The sequence below is a fragment of the Nothobranchius furzeri genome, chromosome 6, assembly GCF_043380555.1.
Source record: "Nothobranchius furzeri strain GRZ-AD chromosome 6, NfurGRZ-RIMD1, whole genome shotgun sequence".
NCBI classification, from domain to species: domain Eukaryota; kingdom Metazoa; phylum Chordata; class Actinopteri; order Cyprinodontiformes; family Nothobranchiidae; genus Nothobranchius; species Nothobranchius furzeri.
The window spans coordinates 78529361-78549916 of NC_091746.1; the positions used below are offsets into that span (position 1 = coordinate 78529361).

The window sequence follows — 20556 nt, forward strand, 5'->3', positions numbered from 1 at the left end:
GTCATCACGATGCTGCTCAGACAGTGGACCAATGTAGGCCAAAACTCTGCTGAATAACAACTAGCTCTCCAAAATGTACAAAAAGAGAACAGCTTCTTCTCTGAGCTATGCTCATCAATTTATACAAAACACAAAGTTTAGTAGAGTGCAGTACATTGAGATCTAATATTTAAGGAATATAGTAGATTGCGGTTATTTCTGCCCACTTTTATTTGATGAATAGAGAGTCTGGATTTGCTGACTCTTTACTTTGTTCAATGAAAGTAATCCACGACACAATGCGTTCAAACCGAGGCCTAAACGATTCACCCATAGCCAAACTCTGTCACTCTGGGTTTAGTTGGTTTTACTGGGGTGCACGTTGCTGCACATGTTGAGTTTGGATTTCTCTGATGATTTTTGAATCCCATTTTCAAGTTGCCTTTATGTAATTTGAACTTTCCCAGCTGTGTAATAATGTAATCTACTTTAGCTTTTTCTAACCTTTTAACCGTTTCTGATCTCAACAGACACCATGACGACCGCCACCTCCCCTATCCTGCTGAAATGGGACCCAAAGAATCTAGAAATCCGCACCTTGACTGTGGAGAGGCTTCTGGAGCCCTTGGTCACTCAGGTAGAACAATCCACTCATAGGTGTAAATATAGTAGGGCAGCAGTAATATGAAAACTGAAATGTCATTTACGATGAGGCCTTGGATCTGTGTCCTGTTAATTAGCAAACAATGTAATTTACTAAGTTTCTGCCTGTGCTATCTTCTATTTTAAACACTGTGTAAAAGCAAAAAGGCAAATCGAATGCTGTATTTGGATTAATGTCAAAGCTGCTAACAGGAACAATGAAGCAATGTGCAAAGACATACAGCCATATGATTCATTGCCATTCTACAGGTAAACCTTCAAAATTAGAATATGGTGCAAAAGTCCATCTATTTCAGTAATTCGATTTAAGCTTGGGGCACGCGGGATGTGCTGTGCTGCGTTGCTGAGCGCTTCTTGGAAAGTCACGTGGGACATGAGAACAGGAAGCAGGAAGTTACTCAATTTATACATGATCAAACTTGCCGTCGTGTTTTGTGAGACTAATTCAACTGTGGGGTAAGTACGCTATTTATTAAAATATTTTAAGATCAATAGTACGTTATAGTTATGGGTTTAAAGCTGGGTTTGTGCTGTAAAGCCGTTCCACGTCGTAGTGTCTGCTGTAAAGTACTCCACAATGCTGTAAACAGCCGCGGCGCTGCCGCACTTGAGATAGAGCTGTTGCCTATCTTCAGCACCGCAGTGCGGTGCTTCTGGGCAGCAACGCGGTGCTCCCCGTGTGCCCATTCTCCTTAACTATAATGGCTTCTATTTAAAATGACAGCGCGGCGCGTCCACCTCCGGTGTGCCACAGGCTTTAGACTGAAAGACCATCTAAAGGCTCAAGAACCCTTTGCAAGTGTTTCAGATTCATTAGCTGATCAGAGTGTGACACTTTGAGTCTAAAATGTTGAAACTTTTCAAAATATTCTAATTGTCTAAGATTTTGAATTTGTGGTTTTTGTAAGCTGTAAGCCACATTCATTGCAATTAGAATAAAGAAAGGCTTGACATAGCTGGTTTTGGCAAGTAATAAGTCTACCTCATATATTAGTTTCACCCTTTTAGACCATATTCTAATTCTTAAAGTTTCACCTGTACGTCAGTTCCTATACTGTCTGTGTCTGGAAGAATGTAAATTATTTCTGACTGACTATATAGTCCTTTGGTGGGATGGAGTTCTGATTGGGTTTCCAGCGTAGAAGTCAACAACTGTATGTGCAGAAAAATGAGGCACACAAATTAAAAAAAGATCAAAAAACTGAAAAAGCCAATATACGTTGGATGAAGAAGTAGTGTTGGTGATATTCTGAAAATTGGTAAATTCCAGTAAAAGACGAGCAATCTGAGGATGGTTTCATAGTTGTAGATGTTTTGCGAAGGCACGGTTAAAAAAAGGAGGACCAGGTGTGAGGAGGAATTGGATTATGTGGGATTTAGATAAAGGTGGAGAGAAATGTGATGTTGCTGATCGTTACTGATAACATATTGCAGAAGGTTTCTGAGAACTATATGAGGAGCCCTGGGAGAGATGAAGGTATTAGTGACATGGAGCAGTACTTTACATGTTTCCCCATTGGAAAGGACTGTTTGCAGACTCAAAAGTTGTTCTGCTTTGGAAACTAAATCAAACCAGAGTCCTATAAAACAATCATGGATAAAGATTTCAACCTCGAGGCATGATGTAAGCCTCCCTATCTGAGTCTGGCACAGTACTAATGTGATCACTCGGTGTACCAGCAGCTTTCCCCAGTGCTCCAGTGCTTCTTGGTTGACCGCAGAGGGCTTTTTATTTTTCATCAAACCACCGTATTTTACCCCGATGCGTGGTCTCTTCTGTGTTATCATGACAGTCATCTTTTATTTCATCTTTTCTGCTTCTGAAAGTTTAACCGAACATTCTTTCTTTCAAAATGGATTTAGCAGTTTCTTTTCATTTTTTGTGAGAATGCAACTTTTTTATTTCTTTAACTGTTTCACTTTGTCAGGTGAAGCTAAATGATTAAATAATTGAAGTTTTGTTGGCTTTCTTTCCAATTATTTCCAGCATCGTAAATTGACAATGTGTAGTTTTTACCATTAGTCTCTGGAAACATCTATCGAAATGTTGTTGAAAACGGAAAAAATGACGACCAGTTGTTGAAAAATATTGGCGTCTTCATAACATATGACCATGAAAATTTGGTCTAAAATACATGGGAGTGGGTGTAAGTGATGCCATATTGGACGCCATGTTTCCTGCTACGGGAACTCGTGAGGACAAAATGCATTTACTGATTTGTAAAAAAATGGTTACTTTCACCATTCATAAAGGTTGTTTTACACATTTACCTCTTTACTCGTTGCCAGTGATGAAAGGAAGTCTGATGTGCTTGCCATTTTGCTGAAGTTTGCGCTCCCAGGGATTTTGACCCTAATGGCCATCCGTAGATAGTCTTACTCCAACACAAAAATACAGCTTGCTTACAATGATTTAGGTATGTACTGCCCCCTATTGCTAGGGGAAATACACACTGTCACTTTAAAGGTAGAAAAAACCCAATTTTTTTTTAAATATATTCAATCCATAAAATAACACGGCTACTCTACTATTGTTGAGACTCAGAGAACATTTTAGAATGACTGTTGATGATTCTTTTTTAAAGAAGTTATCTTGCAAGAACATGATTGAAAATAATTATTAAATAAGCAAAACCTGAACTTTATCAGACTTTACCAATTGATACAGCTCTACTTAATAAAAGGAAGACACATTATCTAATTTGTCATATTATCTCGCTCATTGAAAGGAAGTTACTGTGAATAGTGTTTATTATAATCTACAGGGAAAGGTGGAAATCCCTTCAAGATGCTACAATTTTATCTGTTGACACTCATTCATCTCATGAACCGAGGCAGCTCAGTTTTCTTAATTTCATTTAGATTAGTCATTTAATTGCTTATTTCTGATTTCTTGTGTAAACACTAGGGCTGGGGGTAAACGATTATTTTTAAAACGATTATTCTGACGATTATTTTATCGAATAGTCGACTATTCTAATGACTATTTAGAAAATTAATCTGATTATTTTTCTATTGCACAATTAACAAAAACCAGAAAATCTCAAATAAATTCCTCAAAAAAATTGATAAATTATTACTGTAAGAGAATAAACACTACGGGCCTTCCATTTTGTATAACACTGCTTTTATTGTGTTGCGGTTGGTTATGTTCTGGTGACGTGTAGATCTTGGGAGTGCAGGCTGCTGCCTGAGAGGTGGTAGAAGATGGAGTGTCTCCATGCTGCTTTGTTTTGGTCACTTTTGAGCGTGAGGCAAGTGGTGTTACGACTCTTCCTGGGGAGTTTGGCTCGTGTGCAAAAAGGAAGGGACAATAACGCAGGATTTAAAAGTTAAAATGATGATCAGGTTTATTTACAACAACAACAAAAAAAAAACTAATCTTTCCATCCACAGGTTGGGAATAATAAAACTAATCCTGCCTGTGGGGAATTAAAACAAAGTACAAATAAGTAGGGATCCAAACTCTAAACTGGGTGGTTAAACCAAACTCAAGGTGATATTTTAAACTAAACCGAAAACCCACAACACTCTAAATGTAATAAAAGGGAGATCTGCACCAAAAAAAAGATGAACTCTAAACCAAAACGTAACAGCTTATCCCAACGCTAGAAGCTGTTAGCGAAGATGCTAACAGTAGCTTTACCAATGTTAAGTTCAAGTTACCAAGTTTAAATAAACCAAAAATACCCAGCAGCAAACAGACCAGCACGGAGGAGAGACTGCTACCACCAAAACAGCTCTCCTCATGTCTGAAAGAAGCTCCTTTATGAAGGGAGAAACGCTCCCGGTGATTTTCTACATCTGCGATAGACACGAAGCAGCGCATCTGACCCCGGAAGTTGTTGTCCGTTGCCGGGAGATGAAGGCGGGCAAAACAGGAAAATAATCTAGTAGTGGACGGACATTGTTCCGGGTCTTCGGTATTTGGCGGAGATGTTAGTGAAGGCGGAGAAGAGGGCGAACTAGAGGAAAAACAGGCAGATTCCTCCTCTATTTACAAACTCCTGGGGATGCAACAAGTGGGCGCGGTGCGTCGACTTCCGGATCTGACGTCGACAAATTTTTAGAATCGAGCCGTCGACGTTGTCGAAGCTTCGCTACAGCCCTAGTAAACACTAGGCCTTTCCAACAGACAGGCTTGCAATATCTTGTTTTTCATGTGAGTCTGTCTCATGTACTAGTTTCACCTTTTAAGTTGATTTACTAACATAAATGAGCGTTTGCATCATATTCTAGTCTTTTGAGTTCCACCTGTATTCCAGCATATATATATATATATATATATATATATATATATATATACACACACACACACACACACACACACACACACACACATCAGTGAGCATTTCATTTCATATACTTCGTCCCATCAATATCTATGGATAAATGGAATAAATCTATACATTTTCATAAAAGACTAGTAAACTTTTCAGATCAGTGGCCAGGTGAATGTGTAGTTGAGACACTTTGTCACATTTGGCTTCAAAATAAATCTTACTACTTTACCAAAGTTCAGTTTTCTTCAATGCCTTCTGCTCTAATTCAGCATCAGTCTCATTTGTCACCAAAATAAATAAATAAACAAATATCAGTGTGGAAATGTGAAACATTCTAAGGTGTGAACCAGGCTTTGGGATTGTTTCCTTGTCTATTGAATGTGAGTGTTTGGACAGAATAAAGGGAAGCCTCAGGAGGACAAACAGACAGGCTGATGCTGACATTGCTTGCGATAGCAGCATCATTCATCATGACCAAGCTTCTCTCACCTCAGCAAGAGATCTGGACAGGACTGTAGCTAATGCTGAGGGTCGTACTTTGTCACCGTGTAAAAGACATTTTTATAATTTATTGCATTTTTCTGAAGAAATTAAAGAAAGTTTTAAGTGGCAGGTAGGGTAAACATTGAACGAGTCTGTGAATAGCTGATGCTTTGACTTATGAACACAAAACATTTTCCAAGATGTCTTCTGGATGTTAGAGATGCTTGTTGGCGTACATTATAGCTATTGCATAAGTGTCCTGTGTAGTAAAACACTCTCTTATATGCATGGTTTTATAAACCTGCATCAAACTAACTGTAATGATTTTCAAATAATTTCTAACTTTTGCTTCACATTCCGATCAGGCATGTATCTCATGTTCACCAATGCTGTTCAGAACCACAACGACGAGGAGAGATTTAAAAGTCAGGAAGCAATCTTTTTTACATAACCTTTTTGAAAGCAGTAGGTCAAAATGAACTGCATTTTTTAGTCCGAACAGCTTAACTTCAGTATTCTTTGCAACATATCAAGTAAACAAAGTTGTGTTTATGTTTACCTATTTGCACGAGAAGCAAGCTGTGACAGTGGTAAATTACGTTTCCTGCTAGTAATGACCAGGTCATTGCTTCCCTGCAGGAGTTTCTAATGAGGGAGAAAAGCAAAACGTAGTTTAGACACTTTCAGCGTTCTTATGAGAAAGGAATAAACTGAAAAGGAAAAGGATGGTTATAATGAATACAAATTGAATTATATAATTTTCTACACGCCGTGATTTAAAAATGAAATCTGAAACTCTTGTTTTCTCTCCCTGGGCTGCCACCTTAGCGTGGTGGAGGGGTTTGAGTGTCTCAATGATCCTAGGAGCCAAGTTGTCTGAGGCTTTCTGCCTCTGGTAGGGTCACCCATGGCAAAGAGGTCCTAGGTGAGGGATCAGACAAAGAGCAGCCCGGAGACCTCTTATAATGAATTATATAAATGGAAACCGTGTTCCCTCGCCCGGACGTGGGTCACCCGGGCCCCCCACTGGAGCCAGGCCTGGAGGTGGGGCACCTTGGTGAGCGCCTGGTGGCTGGGCTTTCACCCAAGGAGCCCGGCCGGGCACAGCCCGAAGAGGAAATGTGGGTCCCCCTTCCCATGGGCTCACCACTCGTGGGAGGGTCCAAAGGGGTTGGGTGCAGTGTGTGACGGGTAGTAGTTGAGGGCGGTGTTCTTGACGGTCTAATCCTCGGCTACAGAAGCTGGCTCTTGGCACATGGAATGTCACCTCTCTGGTGGGGAAGGAGCCCAAGTTGGTGTGTGAGGTTGAGAGGTTCCGACTAGATATAGTCGGACTCACCTCAACGCATGACTCTGGCTCTGGAACCAGTTTCCTTGAGAGGGGTTGGACTTTCTACCACTCTGGTGACTCCCTCGTTCTGCTAGAAGGAAAGTAGGGGGAAAATACAGAACTATGCTGTTGGAAAAGGCGGTCAGGCCAAACTGCATCCTCCCCGAGTCACGCTTAGTAGTGCTGTTGGAAAAGGCCTATAAATTAACAACCTCCCCCATCGTGAACCTTCTATTTTCTTTTGGCGGCCAGTGCAGGAAATTAGGGTATGAGACTGATTCATATTTAGCCTGCATGTTAAACTCGGTGACTGATCTTTTTCTGAAAAGATCAAGTAAAAACGGTTTCTCAGTGAACATGGCCTTTAAATGTACAACGCTTTGATGAGATAGCAGTCCCAGCAAACACAAATGGGAAATGCTATTCAGGGTTTCCCCTACCGCTTTATAAGCCTGGCGGCCAGGCTTTGCTTGGCCACCTGCCAGGCTAAGAGTCATGCCCCACCCCCCTCCCCGACCCTACTGTGTCTGCTGACACAAATGGTGCAACGACACTAGAGCCCTCCATCAGCTGATACTGGTGACAAACAGCAGCGGAACGTGTGAAACCTCCCCACCCCCAGCCCCACTCTCACAGAGGAGCGTTGTGGGACGGAGCGCGCGGCCCCACCCCTGAGTTTAGAGCTGCTAAAGCAAATCTGCAAACAAGTTAGGTTTTTAACATTAACACGGTCATGGAACACTCACCCCTCTCCTCGGGTACCTTCACTAGTTCTGTGTCAACTGGAACCGGATACCCACATTGCTAGAGGACACAAGAGAGTGCTAAACACAATCTGCCATTTTCTATGTCCGAACGTCTTTTGTTGTCCGAGACTTCAAATGGAGTTTTTCTTTTTGGGACTCTGGTAGTTTGTCCTAAAGTTGAAGTGATACCAGCCGGCTGTTTCTCCTTCTCTGATGGTGAACCTCTCACACCAGTGGTATTCTGTTGTAAAATATGCGAGTGTGTAATGAATGGAGGACCCAAGTAAATTCAGAAGTATGGTGGTTTGGCGAGACCGATAACTGGACGGTCCAACAGTTGCTTTTGGTGTAAGCTTAAAACCTTTAAAACACCATTAAAATTGCCACCACCAGGGGATTTGTACATTTCTTCACGGGCTGTTGTTATTAAATTAAATCCCGGATGAGCCCCCATTTATGTTACATCCCCGACATGTGTTGGTAAGAATGTGAAGGTAGGGGGCAACATAAGAACTGGTGGAGGAGTTTAAAATGGGTTTATTTGTACAAAAAGGTATTAAAAACACAAGCAAAACTGATTTCTCTAAAAGGTTAACATTACAAAGCAAATTATCAACTATAAAACACCTGGTAAAAACTTATATTAAAAGTTGTACTGCAACGAAGGTGTTTTAAAATCCTGAAGTTGATAAAAGTCTATAAACATTCTACTGACTAAAAACACCTGGTAAAAACTTATTTTAAAAGCTTTACCACAACGGAAGGTGTTTAAAACCGAGGTCAGTAAAAATAGCCACAGACAAAGTTAACCTTAAAACCCAAACACACAAAAGATCCCACTGGATCCTCCCAAAACTTCTGACTGAGTTAAAAACTACAATGGTTCAAAATTCAAACAAATCCAAACGAACAGGGGTTGAAACTAAACAAAACCAGGAGGACAGCAGAACCCCTGCACTGCTGCCTCCCAGACTGCTGAAGGCACAGCCTTTTTATACAGGTGTTGGCAATCTGTGAAGATTCCTTGCAGATGTGCTCCTCAGCAGCCCGGGAGAGAGGAGGAGGAGGGGCGGTGTCAGGCTGATTCAGCAGGACTTGGTGATTCTGGCTGCTTCTCTCCACAGGCCAGCCTGGCACCCGTTATTGGCAAGAGAATAACTCTCGTTTATTTATTTTTTTTGTTTTGTTTATCGCCACAAAATATTTGTAGTTCTACTATGTTAGAACATTATTAAGAAGCATGAAAAAATGTTTAAGGTAACTTGTTTTTCAAGTTTGCTATTGTAGCTTAATGGGCTCGACACACGGGAGGCGACATCGCCTCTCCTTCATTCATTTTCATTGAGACATGCGCGACAAAGCGATAATCGTGGGTCTCCCTCCTACCAAGCGAAACGCGAAAAACGTGCGTGTGAAATTTTGCGCTCGTGCACGTGTCGTGCACAGGCAACCCAGCGACGCGATCCCAGAAAGTTGAAACATTTTCAACTTTTCATCGCTGTCGCTTCATCGCTGTCGCTCGGACGAGGACCAATCAACTGAGGTTTCATTCACTGACCAGTGAGCGGACAGGATGCTCAGTACACCTCCGAGCAAACATGGAGGAGAAGTTGATTATTATTATGTTTTATATAGTAAAATCACAAGTAAGATTTCTCATAACTCCAGCAGCACCTTGTGAAACATCATATCTACCGCTTTTTTAACTCTGAACCGCTTAACTAACCTTAATTCCCTCCAACCTGACACAGCCAAGCAAAACAACGGAAGTTTCGATTTCGCCATGGAACAGAACGTGTAGACGGCTTTGCCGCTGCCACGGATCGCCTCCTATGTGTCAGGTAATAAAAACGACAGCGACAAATTTTGCTGATCGCGGTCGTTTGTCGCCTCCCTTGTGTCGAGCCCATTAGAGTGATAATGTGTAGTTTTTACCATTAATTTCTGGAAATATCCATTGAAATGTTGTTGTAAATGAAGTAATAGTTGTAGAAAAATATTTGTGGTTTCATAACATATAACCCAAGAAATCAGGTCTAAAATACATGGGAGCGGGTCCAAGACTCTGGGCGACGTCATACTGGATGCAATTGGTTTCCTTCTACGGAAGCCCGTGAGGACAGAATGCATTTACTGATTTGTAACAAATGATTAGAAAACTTTCAGCATTAATAATTGTTGTTCTTTTACACATTTACATCTTCACTCATTGCTAGTGATGAAAGGGAATCTGATGTTCATGATATTTTGCTGGAAGTTGCTCCCAAGGATTTTTGACCCTAATGGCCATCCGTTGGTAAGGTCTTACTTGAACACAAAAATAAAGCTTTCTTGCAATGATTTAGGTATCTACTGCCCCCTATCACCAGGGAAACTACACACGGTCACTTTAAGGAACTTTTGCTCCTCTGATTAAATAGGTTAAATAAAGAACTTCCCACTGCTTGTATTGCATACTAACTTCACAGCTTTACTGTAATAGGATTGGATCAAACATGAATGATGGAGATGGCAGTCAACAGTTTTAACTCATTGTTTTCATTTGTTACCCAAGTTTGGCTTTGACTTTTAGTTGGCACCTGACATACATACACAGAGAGACGGCTTCTAGTCAAGGGGCTTAACATATAGGGAGGGGAGACGAGAGCGGTGAGAGGATTAAGGCTTCATGCTGCATCACTGTCCTAATCCATTAAGCTAGCGGAAAAGGAGGAGGCCTGGACCTCAAACAGACAATTTTCCAAGGCAAGAAGTAGTGCTATACTTCGCAGAGTGTTCAGTGAAACTACTGAAGAGTCGTTTCAGAGCAGGGTAATTTTAACTATGTTTAAAAGGTAGTCTCAGCATGAATATGATGACACCTTTTGACAGCAGTAGTAGTTTTTCCCCTTTTGGGGATATTTTGAGATGTGATTAACCACGTTTCCTTAACCGAGGAGCAACCTTCATGCTGGTACAATTCTGTTCAGTTATCCAACTAAAACCATAATGTTGGCTTGTGTTTATGGAGCCAGTTGATGTCTTTATTACAAACATTTTTCTTCAAATATCCAGTTCAGTTTGTTATCCAGAAACACCCAGGTGTCCTTTATGAACCTCACTTACAACTACATTGTTTAAAAATGGAATGCACAATATCAACTTCCGTATTATTGGGGTTCTTTTTAAAATGTTTTTCTTATTTTTTATATTCTCCCTGTGTTTTATTGATTTTTAACTGTTAGTTCTAGGAATTTTGTTGTTTTTCCTTTTTATCTTTTATCTCTGTTCTACATGACGGTCTGACTCCGGTTTAATTAACTAACATTTTTAGTGTACAGCGCCTTGCTTGGTTGTAATGCCTTGTTGAATGCGCTTTATAAATAAAATTGTATGGTATGGTATGGTAAAGAGTGGTCATCTTTCTCACTGAGTCATTTCATGTGTCTTGGCCATATTTAAAATGAGGTTATTGTTTTTAGCGCTTTGCTACTTCACAAGTTGTGCCAAATAAAATAAAATCTCTCAAAAATACTTCAGAGTGCAAATTTGGTAACATTTATACATTAAGTATCACTGAAACCACTTTGATAGCAATAGTATAAAAAAAACTCTTTAGTCTTTTATGCACAAGTTGAAGCTAAGTGATTAAAGAACACCACAGTGAGTTATTACTGTGCAGCTCACCTTCTCTGAAGGTTGGTTTATGCTTGACGTGTCCGCGAGGTCCGCACGGCTCCGCGCGGAAAAGTTGCGTCATTTTAACAACCACGCCCTTCCACCGCGCCTCCGCATGGCCCAGAATTTACGCGACGCGCACCTCGGAAAATTTCTGACCACGCGGATGGACGGACGCGGAAAAACATGGCGGACCGGCAAGAACTAGTATGGCAGAGGTTCATAAATACAGACATTTGTATGATTCAGCTCTCAGAGATCACCGTGATCAACATTTTGTTAATAATTCTTGGAGAGAAATAGCTCGCACTGTCGGAAAAGACGAGAACGCTGTTAAAAATGCTGAAATGCCATGTTGTAAACAGTAATTTTTACTTCTACTATGGTGTAGTGTTGGATGTATGCCGTAGAGCTCCATGCTGCCCCCTACAGTTTGGGAGAATTTTGGCTCACCGCAGAGACGAGCCACATGAACCATAAACGCTGCGAGTTGTGAAGCACGTTCCATCTGCGAGCCGCATCACCAAGCGGAAAGTAAATGCGTCAAGCATAAACCAAGCTTTAAGCAAAACCCTTCAATCTTTCATTCTTTGTTCTGCCTGTCAGCTAGTCGATAACAAGGAGCTTGTGGAGGGATACCCTTTTATTTTTTAAATAATCTTTTCTGGAAATTTTCATATATTGGTGCAAAATAAAAATGTATTCAATTTGCAGATCAGGATTTTCACCATCCAGCTTGCTTTTTCCTAATGAGACCTCTTGTAAATCAGATAGAGGAGTTTATTTCTTTTTTTCACTCCAACCCCTGAGTGGTTAGAGAATTGCAGCTGGTAATAAAATGTGTGTCTTTAATTTTGGGCTCCATTAACAGCTTCTCCGGGACATTAATGAAGTTGGATTTTAGAGTGCATGGACCTTTGCCTTTGTGGACAGATTAAAGCCTCTTATTTATTTTTACTGTGAAACATGATGTCTGGCCTTAAAACTCGGAGTAGTAACTGGCCTATACAAAAGTCACATGCACCCATTCATCCAGTCAAACGGGCTGAGTTAAAACTTTTGTGACCTAGAAATGGGAACCATTTATAAATCAAAACTATACAAAGCTTTTACGGGATTCGTTATGACTGGTTTAAAAAAGACAGGTGCGCCCTGTTAAAACGGCAGGATAATCTTGCCAGGTTTCGACTAGCTCCTCCCCTTCTGACAATCTTAAGGAAGTATTAAGAATGTTCTGGTCCACTTGGAAGGATGCTGGGACTGCTCAGATCATAAGTTCAGGCTTTTGAACATGTTGGATTGCCTTGGTCTGATTTTCTGGGACAAACAAACATGCTTCCTGTCAGATGTGATGTGTAGCTAATCAGAACGTGAGGTGACAGACACCCAGTGTTCATCCTCCTCAGCGATGTTTGTTTACTCAGCTCAATCTTTAACTATATTGGGCTTTACAAACACAAAAGTAACACCAAGCACTGTACAGAGATAAAATAGAATATAAAAAACAGAAGTAAAAGAAACTAAAACACAATAAAACTGTTTAAAAACGGCTAGAAGGAAAGGCCAAGTCATATAGAATCGTCTTCAGCCCAACTTTAATAACTGCCACCGAAGTGGAAGCCCGTACCCCCTGTTCACATCAGAGGCGCAGCGTTGCTCTGCGAAGCGCTGCGGAACGAAGAGCGCTTCTATTTGGTGCCCTTGTTAACCTATGGTCTCGTTCACATAGGCTGAGAAGCACGGCGAAGCACCGTGTAGCGTTTGTTTGTTTGTTTGTTTGTGAGCTGTGAGAGAGCCGCGTCAATTCTGGCAGGAAGTCGAAGCAAAACAGAAGAGGCAGGCCGGTAAATTAACAAAATAAAGACAATTTTCTAAATAAAACACCTCTATTGATAAATGTGATCATTTTTGTGCATCTAAACAGTCTAGAGAGATGAAAATGAACAAACACACACACACACACACACACACACACAAACACTCCTGCGGAGAAACACGGTTTCCATACATTTAAATGCAGTTTTTACAGCAAAAGATGGATTTAAAAAAAATCAACAAGCAAACTGGTTACACACACACACACACACACACACACACACACACACAAACACTCCTGCGGAGAAACACGGTTTCCATACATTTAAATGCAGTTTTTACAGCAAAAGATGGATTTAAAAAAAATCAACAAACTGGTTACACACACACACACACACACACACACACACACACACACACACACACACACACACACACACACACACAAACACTCCTGCGGAGAAACACGGTTTCCATACATTTAAATGCAGTTTTTACAGCAAAAGATGGATTTAAAAAAAAAAATCAACAAGCAAACTGGTTACACACACACACACACACACACACACACACACACACACACACACACACACACACACACACACACACACACACACACACACACACACAAACAGCAGGAGCATGGGTAGGGGGATTTAGAAAACGGTGAGCAGAAGTACTCATCAAAAATTCTCACCTGATGTAAACAGAAGAGCAGCGGGCGGCGCACGGAGATGGTGAGCGACCCGCCTTGCGACGCTTCGCAGCTGATGTGAATGCATCGAGGAGAATGGTCTACTTTAAAGTCATGTTTGATCCTGCAAGATTCCCTATCTGAACGGGGAATGTTCGTGTATGAAAGCAATTTGTGTGAAGTTGAATTGTTACAGACTGTATGACCAAAAATGGCATGTCCATAACCTTTTTAATCACCGTGTGATTTCTCATGCTTTGAAGATCCACAAACAATATAAAAATCCAGTTGTGTAAGCCTGGCTTTAGTTACATATCTGTGTACCCATCACTGTGTTTTCTTTAGGAAAGTATTATTTTTAAGTGCATGGTCTTTAAACGTCTTATGCAAATTCTTCCTTTTTAATTTCCATTTGTCCGCCTTATGTCTTCAATATGTTTTCTGGACCTCAAAGTGAAACCTCTTTTATCTACTAATGGTCATTTGCAAACAATGTCACAATCCTAATTGCAAAGTTTTCATCAAATCATTAACTTTCCCATTAGTGACAATGCAACAAATGCACAGACTATAAATGACAGCCATGCAGTTCTGCAAAGTGCTTCTGTAAGCTTTTGGTCTTTTATTTGTGCCTGGAGCTCAGTAGTGGACTTGTGAAACACTCATCTGTCCTCAGAATGTGTCTTTTGACACTGCATTTCAAACATATGGTTACCCCCCAGGGTCCCGAACTGCTGCTCTGCACAGTCGTTTCTTTACACGGCACATAGAAGGAACTGGAAACAGTTTAGATCAACACAATCTCAAGATTGCTTAATAATTACATGTATGCATTTAACCCTCTGATGCATGAATTCTGAAATATTCAACCATGATTTTTTAAACAATTTTTTTCATATATCTTTAGGTGTGAATGAAACAAATTTCAACTAATATTTTTGTAACATTTTGTTAATTTACAAATAGTTTATTACATGTCCATCTCAGTGGACAATGTGCATTCTGAGCATGAAATATGCTGGCTTGGCTTACTGAAGTCCAAATGGAGGGGCTCAAACGCAAAAATAGCAAAAATAAAGAAATAACAATTTTGAGTACCTGTCCACTGTAGTGACCATTAGGGCTGCAACAACGAATCGATAAATTCGATGAAAATCGATTACTAAAAGCGTTGGCAACGAATTGCGTCATCGATTCGTTGTGTCGCACAACTCTTCCAAAAGCGCCCACCCCCCCTTCCCGCCCGCCGTTGCGCGCAGACCAGAGCAAGTCAGATCAGCGCGAGGGAGAGCCGGCAGATCAGCGCGAGGGTGAGCCGCAGATCAGCATGAGGGAGAGCCGGTACCGGCAGATCAGCGCGAGGGAGAGCCGGCAGACTTGCGCTGCTGAGAACCTGTTCCGCATTGTCGCGCAGCGATCCAGGCAGCTGCTTCCAGCGCACGGTCCATTCTCAAAGTGGTGCAACCAAAAAACTATAATTAGCACACGATCGTTCTTGTCTGCACATGTTCTCTATTTTCTGTCTTATTTGTGCCTGAAGCGCGCTACTGCGGAGCTCATCACCTGTGCTGTGGTGATGTCACCTCATGCAGCATCGAAAACGCGCTCTGCGCTTTTCGGTCAGGAGATCCCTTTCATCTGCTCAAAAGTAACTGATGAGGTGAAAAGGTAAGAATCCAGGCAACAGATTTTCTGGAGAATTATGAGGAGATGCAGGAAGATGAGAGACAGACAGGACAGGAAAATAGTTCAATAAAAACAAGAAAACAAAACAAAGTGTTGAAAAGTCAAATGTAGGTAGATTTATCTCCACTACACGTTTTTACCTGTATAAAACAATAAGTTACACACATGTCATATTTATACATCTGATACAATTCAGGTCACCTTCAAAACTCAGTCACACACCCAGGGCCGTTTCAAGACATTTTGGTGGCCAAGGCAAAAATCCCCCCCCCCCATAACTGGGCTCCCCAGAAGCCTCTGTGTAATTCATACCCTCTCCAGTAGTGTTAGTTATATGGTGTTTATAAAAGCCCCTCAGACATTACTGACATGTTCTAATATTATCAGATGAAAAACTAAATTATCAGACATGCTGTCTCATCTGCTGCTTTTCTAAACTTGCAAAAAGTAACAAAACCATTTGAAAGCCACTATTTGTGGATTCTCTGAAAGTTTCCATGGAGTGTGTGACAACTTATTTTTTCATTGATCCTATCGTCTAATCTCACAGCTGAAACAAGCATCCTTAATAATCTGTGCACAGGAAGCTTACCGATGCTGTAGTAAAACAAAAGGTATAATAATTTATTATTAATAAAACCTTGTTGCAGCACTAAAGCAGAAAAATTAGATTTTGCATTAAATATGCCAAATATTTGCATATGAATTGTTTTAGAGCCCTTTTACTGGCAGAATCTGATATTAATTTAGTTCTTACAAAAAATGGGTTCCAACATGGTTTGTGTGGCGTTGCCATAGTGTGACGTCATAGGCACAGATCCCCTGTCCTCTTGTTTGGAAATGGAAATATGGTCACCCTACATTAAACAAACTGTCCACCCGGGCTTTTGCGCTGCACAGAGACGCTTCGCTGCCTATGACTGAACGTCAGTTGAGAGTCAGTCTCATGCAGACTGACCAATGAAGAGAGGGCCTCAAGTTAAGACCCTCTCCTCATTGGTCAGTCCACACGAGGTGGGTCAAAGGTTACTCTGGGCGGGTTACGTGTTGTCAGGCATTCAAGTATTGAGTATATTTACTGCATATTACAGTAAAATATTCTGTATGTGACCATATTATGGTGATCCTTGGGTCGTGATGATGGAGCCCTTGAATATTGTTGCCCAGGGTACAACAAAGTGTTAATCTGGCCCTGGTTCCGCCGTCACATTCCCGCAGAAACTGGTTGATCACACCGGGGCCAGACTACTAGCATGTGGTTTTACAACCACAATGTCCTCAGAAGCAAAAACGCTTTTAAAAGGGAGGGAGGAGTCCTAACTGTTGCTGCAGGCGTGTTGTGTGAGAGTGCAGTTATATACTGGTTAATATATTTTTGGGTTCAGTTGCTTTCATGTGGCCTAATGTGAGTCTATTTGGGATCATTGGAATGATCAGCAGCATTTCTTGATGTGACTTTATGGCAGTTGCCCAGGGCATCATCGCAAGGAGGATGGCATTCATTTACTTTTGTTTTATTTGGTATTTTTTCAGTCATTTTTGGAAATAGTGATCAATTTTGATTAATTCACAGCCTATGTTTAATTACATTTAAAATAAATGTTAACAGATGAGATCAAACAAAACAGATGAGAATTGCCCTTAAGCTGTTTAACTTGGACCAAGCATTTTAGGTCACAGATAGATGTAGCTTAGGGTCTCTGTCTATACACCTTATAAGACAATTTAGGTGATGGCATGTTGTTTTTCTGCTATTGAACTGTTTTCTAATAATGTTGTGTTAAATAAAGTGAAGGAAGGAGAGAAATAACGTTTCCCTAGCAGTTTTTAAAAATTTCCCCATGTAATCCGATTAATCGATTAATCGTGTCGAGACCCCATCCGATTAATCGATTATCCAAATAATCGTTTGTTGCAGCCCTAGTGACCATTATGCATTAAAGGGTTAAAAAGCTTCCAATATTATCTTAAAAAATTATGTTTTTTTTGAAAGTCGGGAATCAGTTTGTGACATTATCAGTAATAAAGATTTCAAACCAACATTTGTTGTATTTCTGATTTATGACAGAAAAAAAGAAAAATTGAAAAATGATAGAAACACAAGTGTTGTCCAAACCTCCATCCAAATCCTGCTTTACACTTACTGTGCTAGGAAAAAAAACATATTTACGTAGCATTAAATACTATGTTGTAACCTTGGTATCCAGTAGCAGATCCTTTATTCGGTGGATTGCTGCTCTGATTTCTTTGACACTGATCTCAGGACCATACTTTGGACTCAAAGCCATTTGATAGTGAGATTAGAGGTGCCAGTTTTGGTTCCTCTTTCAAGTATAGCAGCGTTACAGATGGCATAAATTCCGTCATTTAGCTGTGAAGATTATGCTTCAGCCTAAAGGCAAGCCATGCAACTCTAAAGTCAAATGAGGACTCTGTTGCATTTTCTGAATAATTTATTAAACACCCGGGTTGTCGGATTACTTAGTTTAGCCTTTTTATTGCAAGATTTTGAGATTATAAAAATGACACTCCTGTGTTACATTTTGTTCTGGAACTGGGTATTTTTTAGATTATTGTTCTTCAAAGATGAAGACTTGTCCATTTTAACTGGGTGAGAATTGTCTTTAAGTGGTTTTATTTAGTGTCTCGTGTATTCTGTGTTTATTATGTGGTTATAATTTTTGGTTTTGAGTAGCGAAAACTTTCTCTGCTGCTTCTCAGTAATTGGAGCAAACATTTGCCTTTATAAAACATTAGGTGGTCCAGCAGGAACTAAAATTAACCGTCTACCTCTCTTTGCACTCTCTAAATTGTCCAACCCCAAAATGAATGAAGTAATCTCACAGAAAGCCAAGACATCTGCAGTGAGAATGATAATGAAGTCGTGGGAGGATTAAATTGACACATGAGCTAAGAGGTCGCTAATCGAAAATATGATGTTGAGAATAAAAAAAGTTTGTTTCACTCTTACTCTGATTGATAATGCAGAACATGTTTTTATTTAAATTGTTAGAAAAAATCAAATCTTGTTTCCTTGTCACTTTGTTTTTGAGATAGCTACTTCTGCTATGTAGAAACGTGGAAATGCAAAACGCTTAGTCTGTTTTTTTAAAAACGCATTGTAGAATTTGAACAAGTCTTAATGTAACACAACATATTGCCCTAATAAACAGCTTCTCATATATTTATCCCCAGCTATTGAACCTATTTTATTCATGAACAGCTTTAAAAGGATATGCACACCGCTAGAGTTGAAAGGGAGAGCTTGCCACGTCTATTATAACACCTCATGATAAAACTCACCCTTATTACTTTTCCAAGCCTAATACCTACTAATCCCTGGTCCTTTGCACTTAGATAACTTTTAAGTTTCAGAATTATGTTAAGTGATACATAAGTCTTTGCTGAAAAACCATATTTGATCTGTGAGACTTCTTTAGTCCATATCTTGCATATGTTTAACTCATTCGCTGCCAGCCGTCTCCTGATCGCTACAGGCCCTCGCTGCCAGAGTTTCTTTCCGTTTTTACTGTTTTTAAGTCACAGAACGTTGCGCGTTAGGATGATGTCGACGCCAAAACAACCAAAACAAAGAGGAGACTCACCTCTCACATCAGGAAGAATCCGCGTGTTTCGAACGTTATCCGTTCTTTCATAATCCGTTGTTGAATTGTGATCGGCAGAAGCTTTCAAGTGGTGCTCGCTGCAGAACCACAAAGGCGGAGCTGCACCAGAAGGTGGAGCTGCACCAGAGTCAGACCCGCCCATTCCAGAATCAGCCCCGCCCATTCCATCAGAGTCAGTCCAATTCCTTCCAGTTGTCAGGCTTTATAGCATTCTGGAACCAAAGAGGGTGTTATGGCTAAAAAATGCAAGATTGAGGACGGAGTTGAGAAGTGAATTGAACAGTTTTTGTAAAGGTTCCATATAATTAAAAATCTAACTTTTGGAACTTTTAATCATGTTATATTGTCATTTCCTCATAAGAAACACGCCAAAGCCATTTTTGGCCTCATTCATGCATTTTCTTCCCATCTCAGCTTCAATTTGGTCTCCTCCCCCGAAGCGGGTCTGGTTTTGGTTCTCAAATCTGGATATTCTGTGAATTTTCTGACAAATTATTTCTGAAATGACTTCTACTGGGACACCGCCAATAAACCATACATCCCATCTCCAAAGACACACTAAATAGCATAATAAAATGTAACGCCACCTAGATTTTATCAGATATGGTGGTGTAGTGGTGATGGTGTCAGGTTGACATGAAGTTTTGCGCAGGTTCGCCTCCCAGCAGTGGAAATATCCTATAATCTCTTTTCCTCAATTCTAGCTACACTTGCCAGTACTATGTTTACAACAATTTATTGGTATGCCGTTTAACATATAATGACTAATGTGTTTTTTTTATTTATTCATTCGTTTATTTAGCCAGTGTGAGTCCATCTGTGAGCAGAGTTTCAACTAAAATGCTGTTTAGGAACAACCAAATTCAAAGAACTTGTAGAGACATAAATATTTTGCTGAAAATGAACATTACAACTAAAATATGAACAAATTCAATGTTTCAGCTGGCTAAATAGATTGTTGCCGACCCCACCGAGAATCGAACCAGCATCAGCTGAGGGGAAAGCAAAACTTAACTCACACGATCTTGCCACTGGACTAACAGAACCCACATGGTGGTGGTACATGCTGTTGTACAGGAGTTTTATTAGAGCGGCTGTGGGCAGATATTCGCTAAGAGAAACTTTTTTATTTCGGGATATATTCAGACTTTGTCATGTAGCAAGTTATATTTATCTTGTTTAATTGGAGCATAGAACATAGCATTAACGACTGTAAACTAGTAACAGCCGTAATTCATGTGGGTCAGGTCAGTTTGCGATAAAGTTGAAAACAAAAACGGAAGTCAGTGGGCTAGGCTGAGTTTGCGTGAATGGGCGGGGCTGACTCTGGTGCAGCTCCACCTTATGGTGCAGCTCCGCCTTTGTAGTTCTGCAGCGAGCACCCTCTCGAAGCTTTTCCGGTTCGTGCCTCACCTTTTTTTACAGGAAAGGCCCAAAACGATCTCCTAACACGTGGATTTTCTGCTTCCTGATCATGTGACGTGTGACGTATGTGGATGAAGATCGGCTTCAGAGCTGAGATGCTCGTTCTCTCAGCGCGGGGGCTCGTTCTGTTGCCCAAACAGTAAAAAAATGCCAATGACGACTTCAGTCG

General features: G+C 40.6%; 1 protein-coding gene across 3 annotated transcripts in view; it reads left to right on the forward strand.

Moving 5' to 3' along the window:
* Positions 1–20556, forward strand: part of ctnna2 (catenin (cadherin-associated protein), alpha 2) — a 439259-nt gene that overhangs the window by 30298 nt on the left and 388405 nt on the right. For all 3 annotated transcript variants that reach the window (XM_015943640.3, XM_054744800.2, XM_054744799.2), the window contains exon 2: positions 510–616. In XM_015943640.3, the coding sequence (XP_015799126.1) occupies positions 515–616 (102 nt within the window). In that variant the 5' untranslated portion in view covers positions 510–514. The remainder of the gene's footprint in view (positions 1–509; positions 617–20556) is intronic.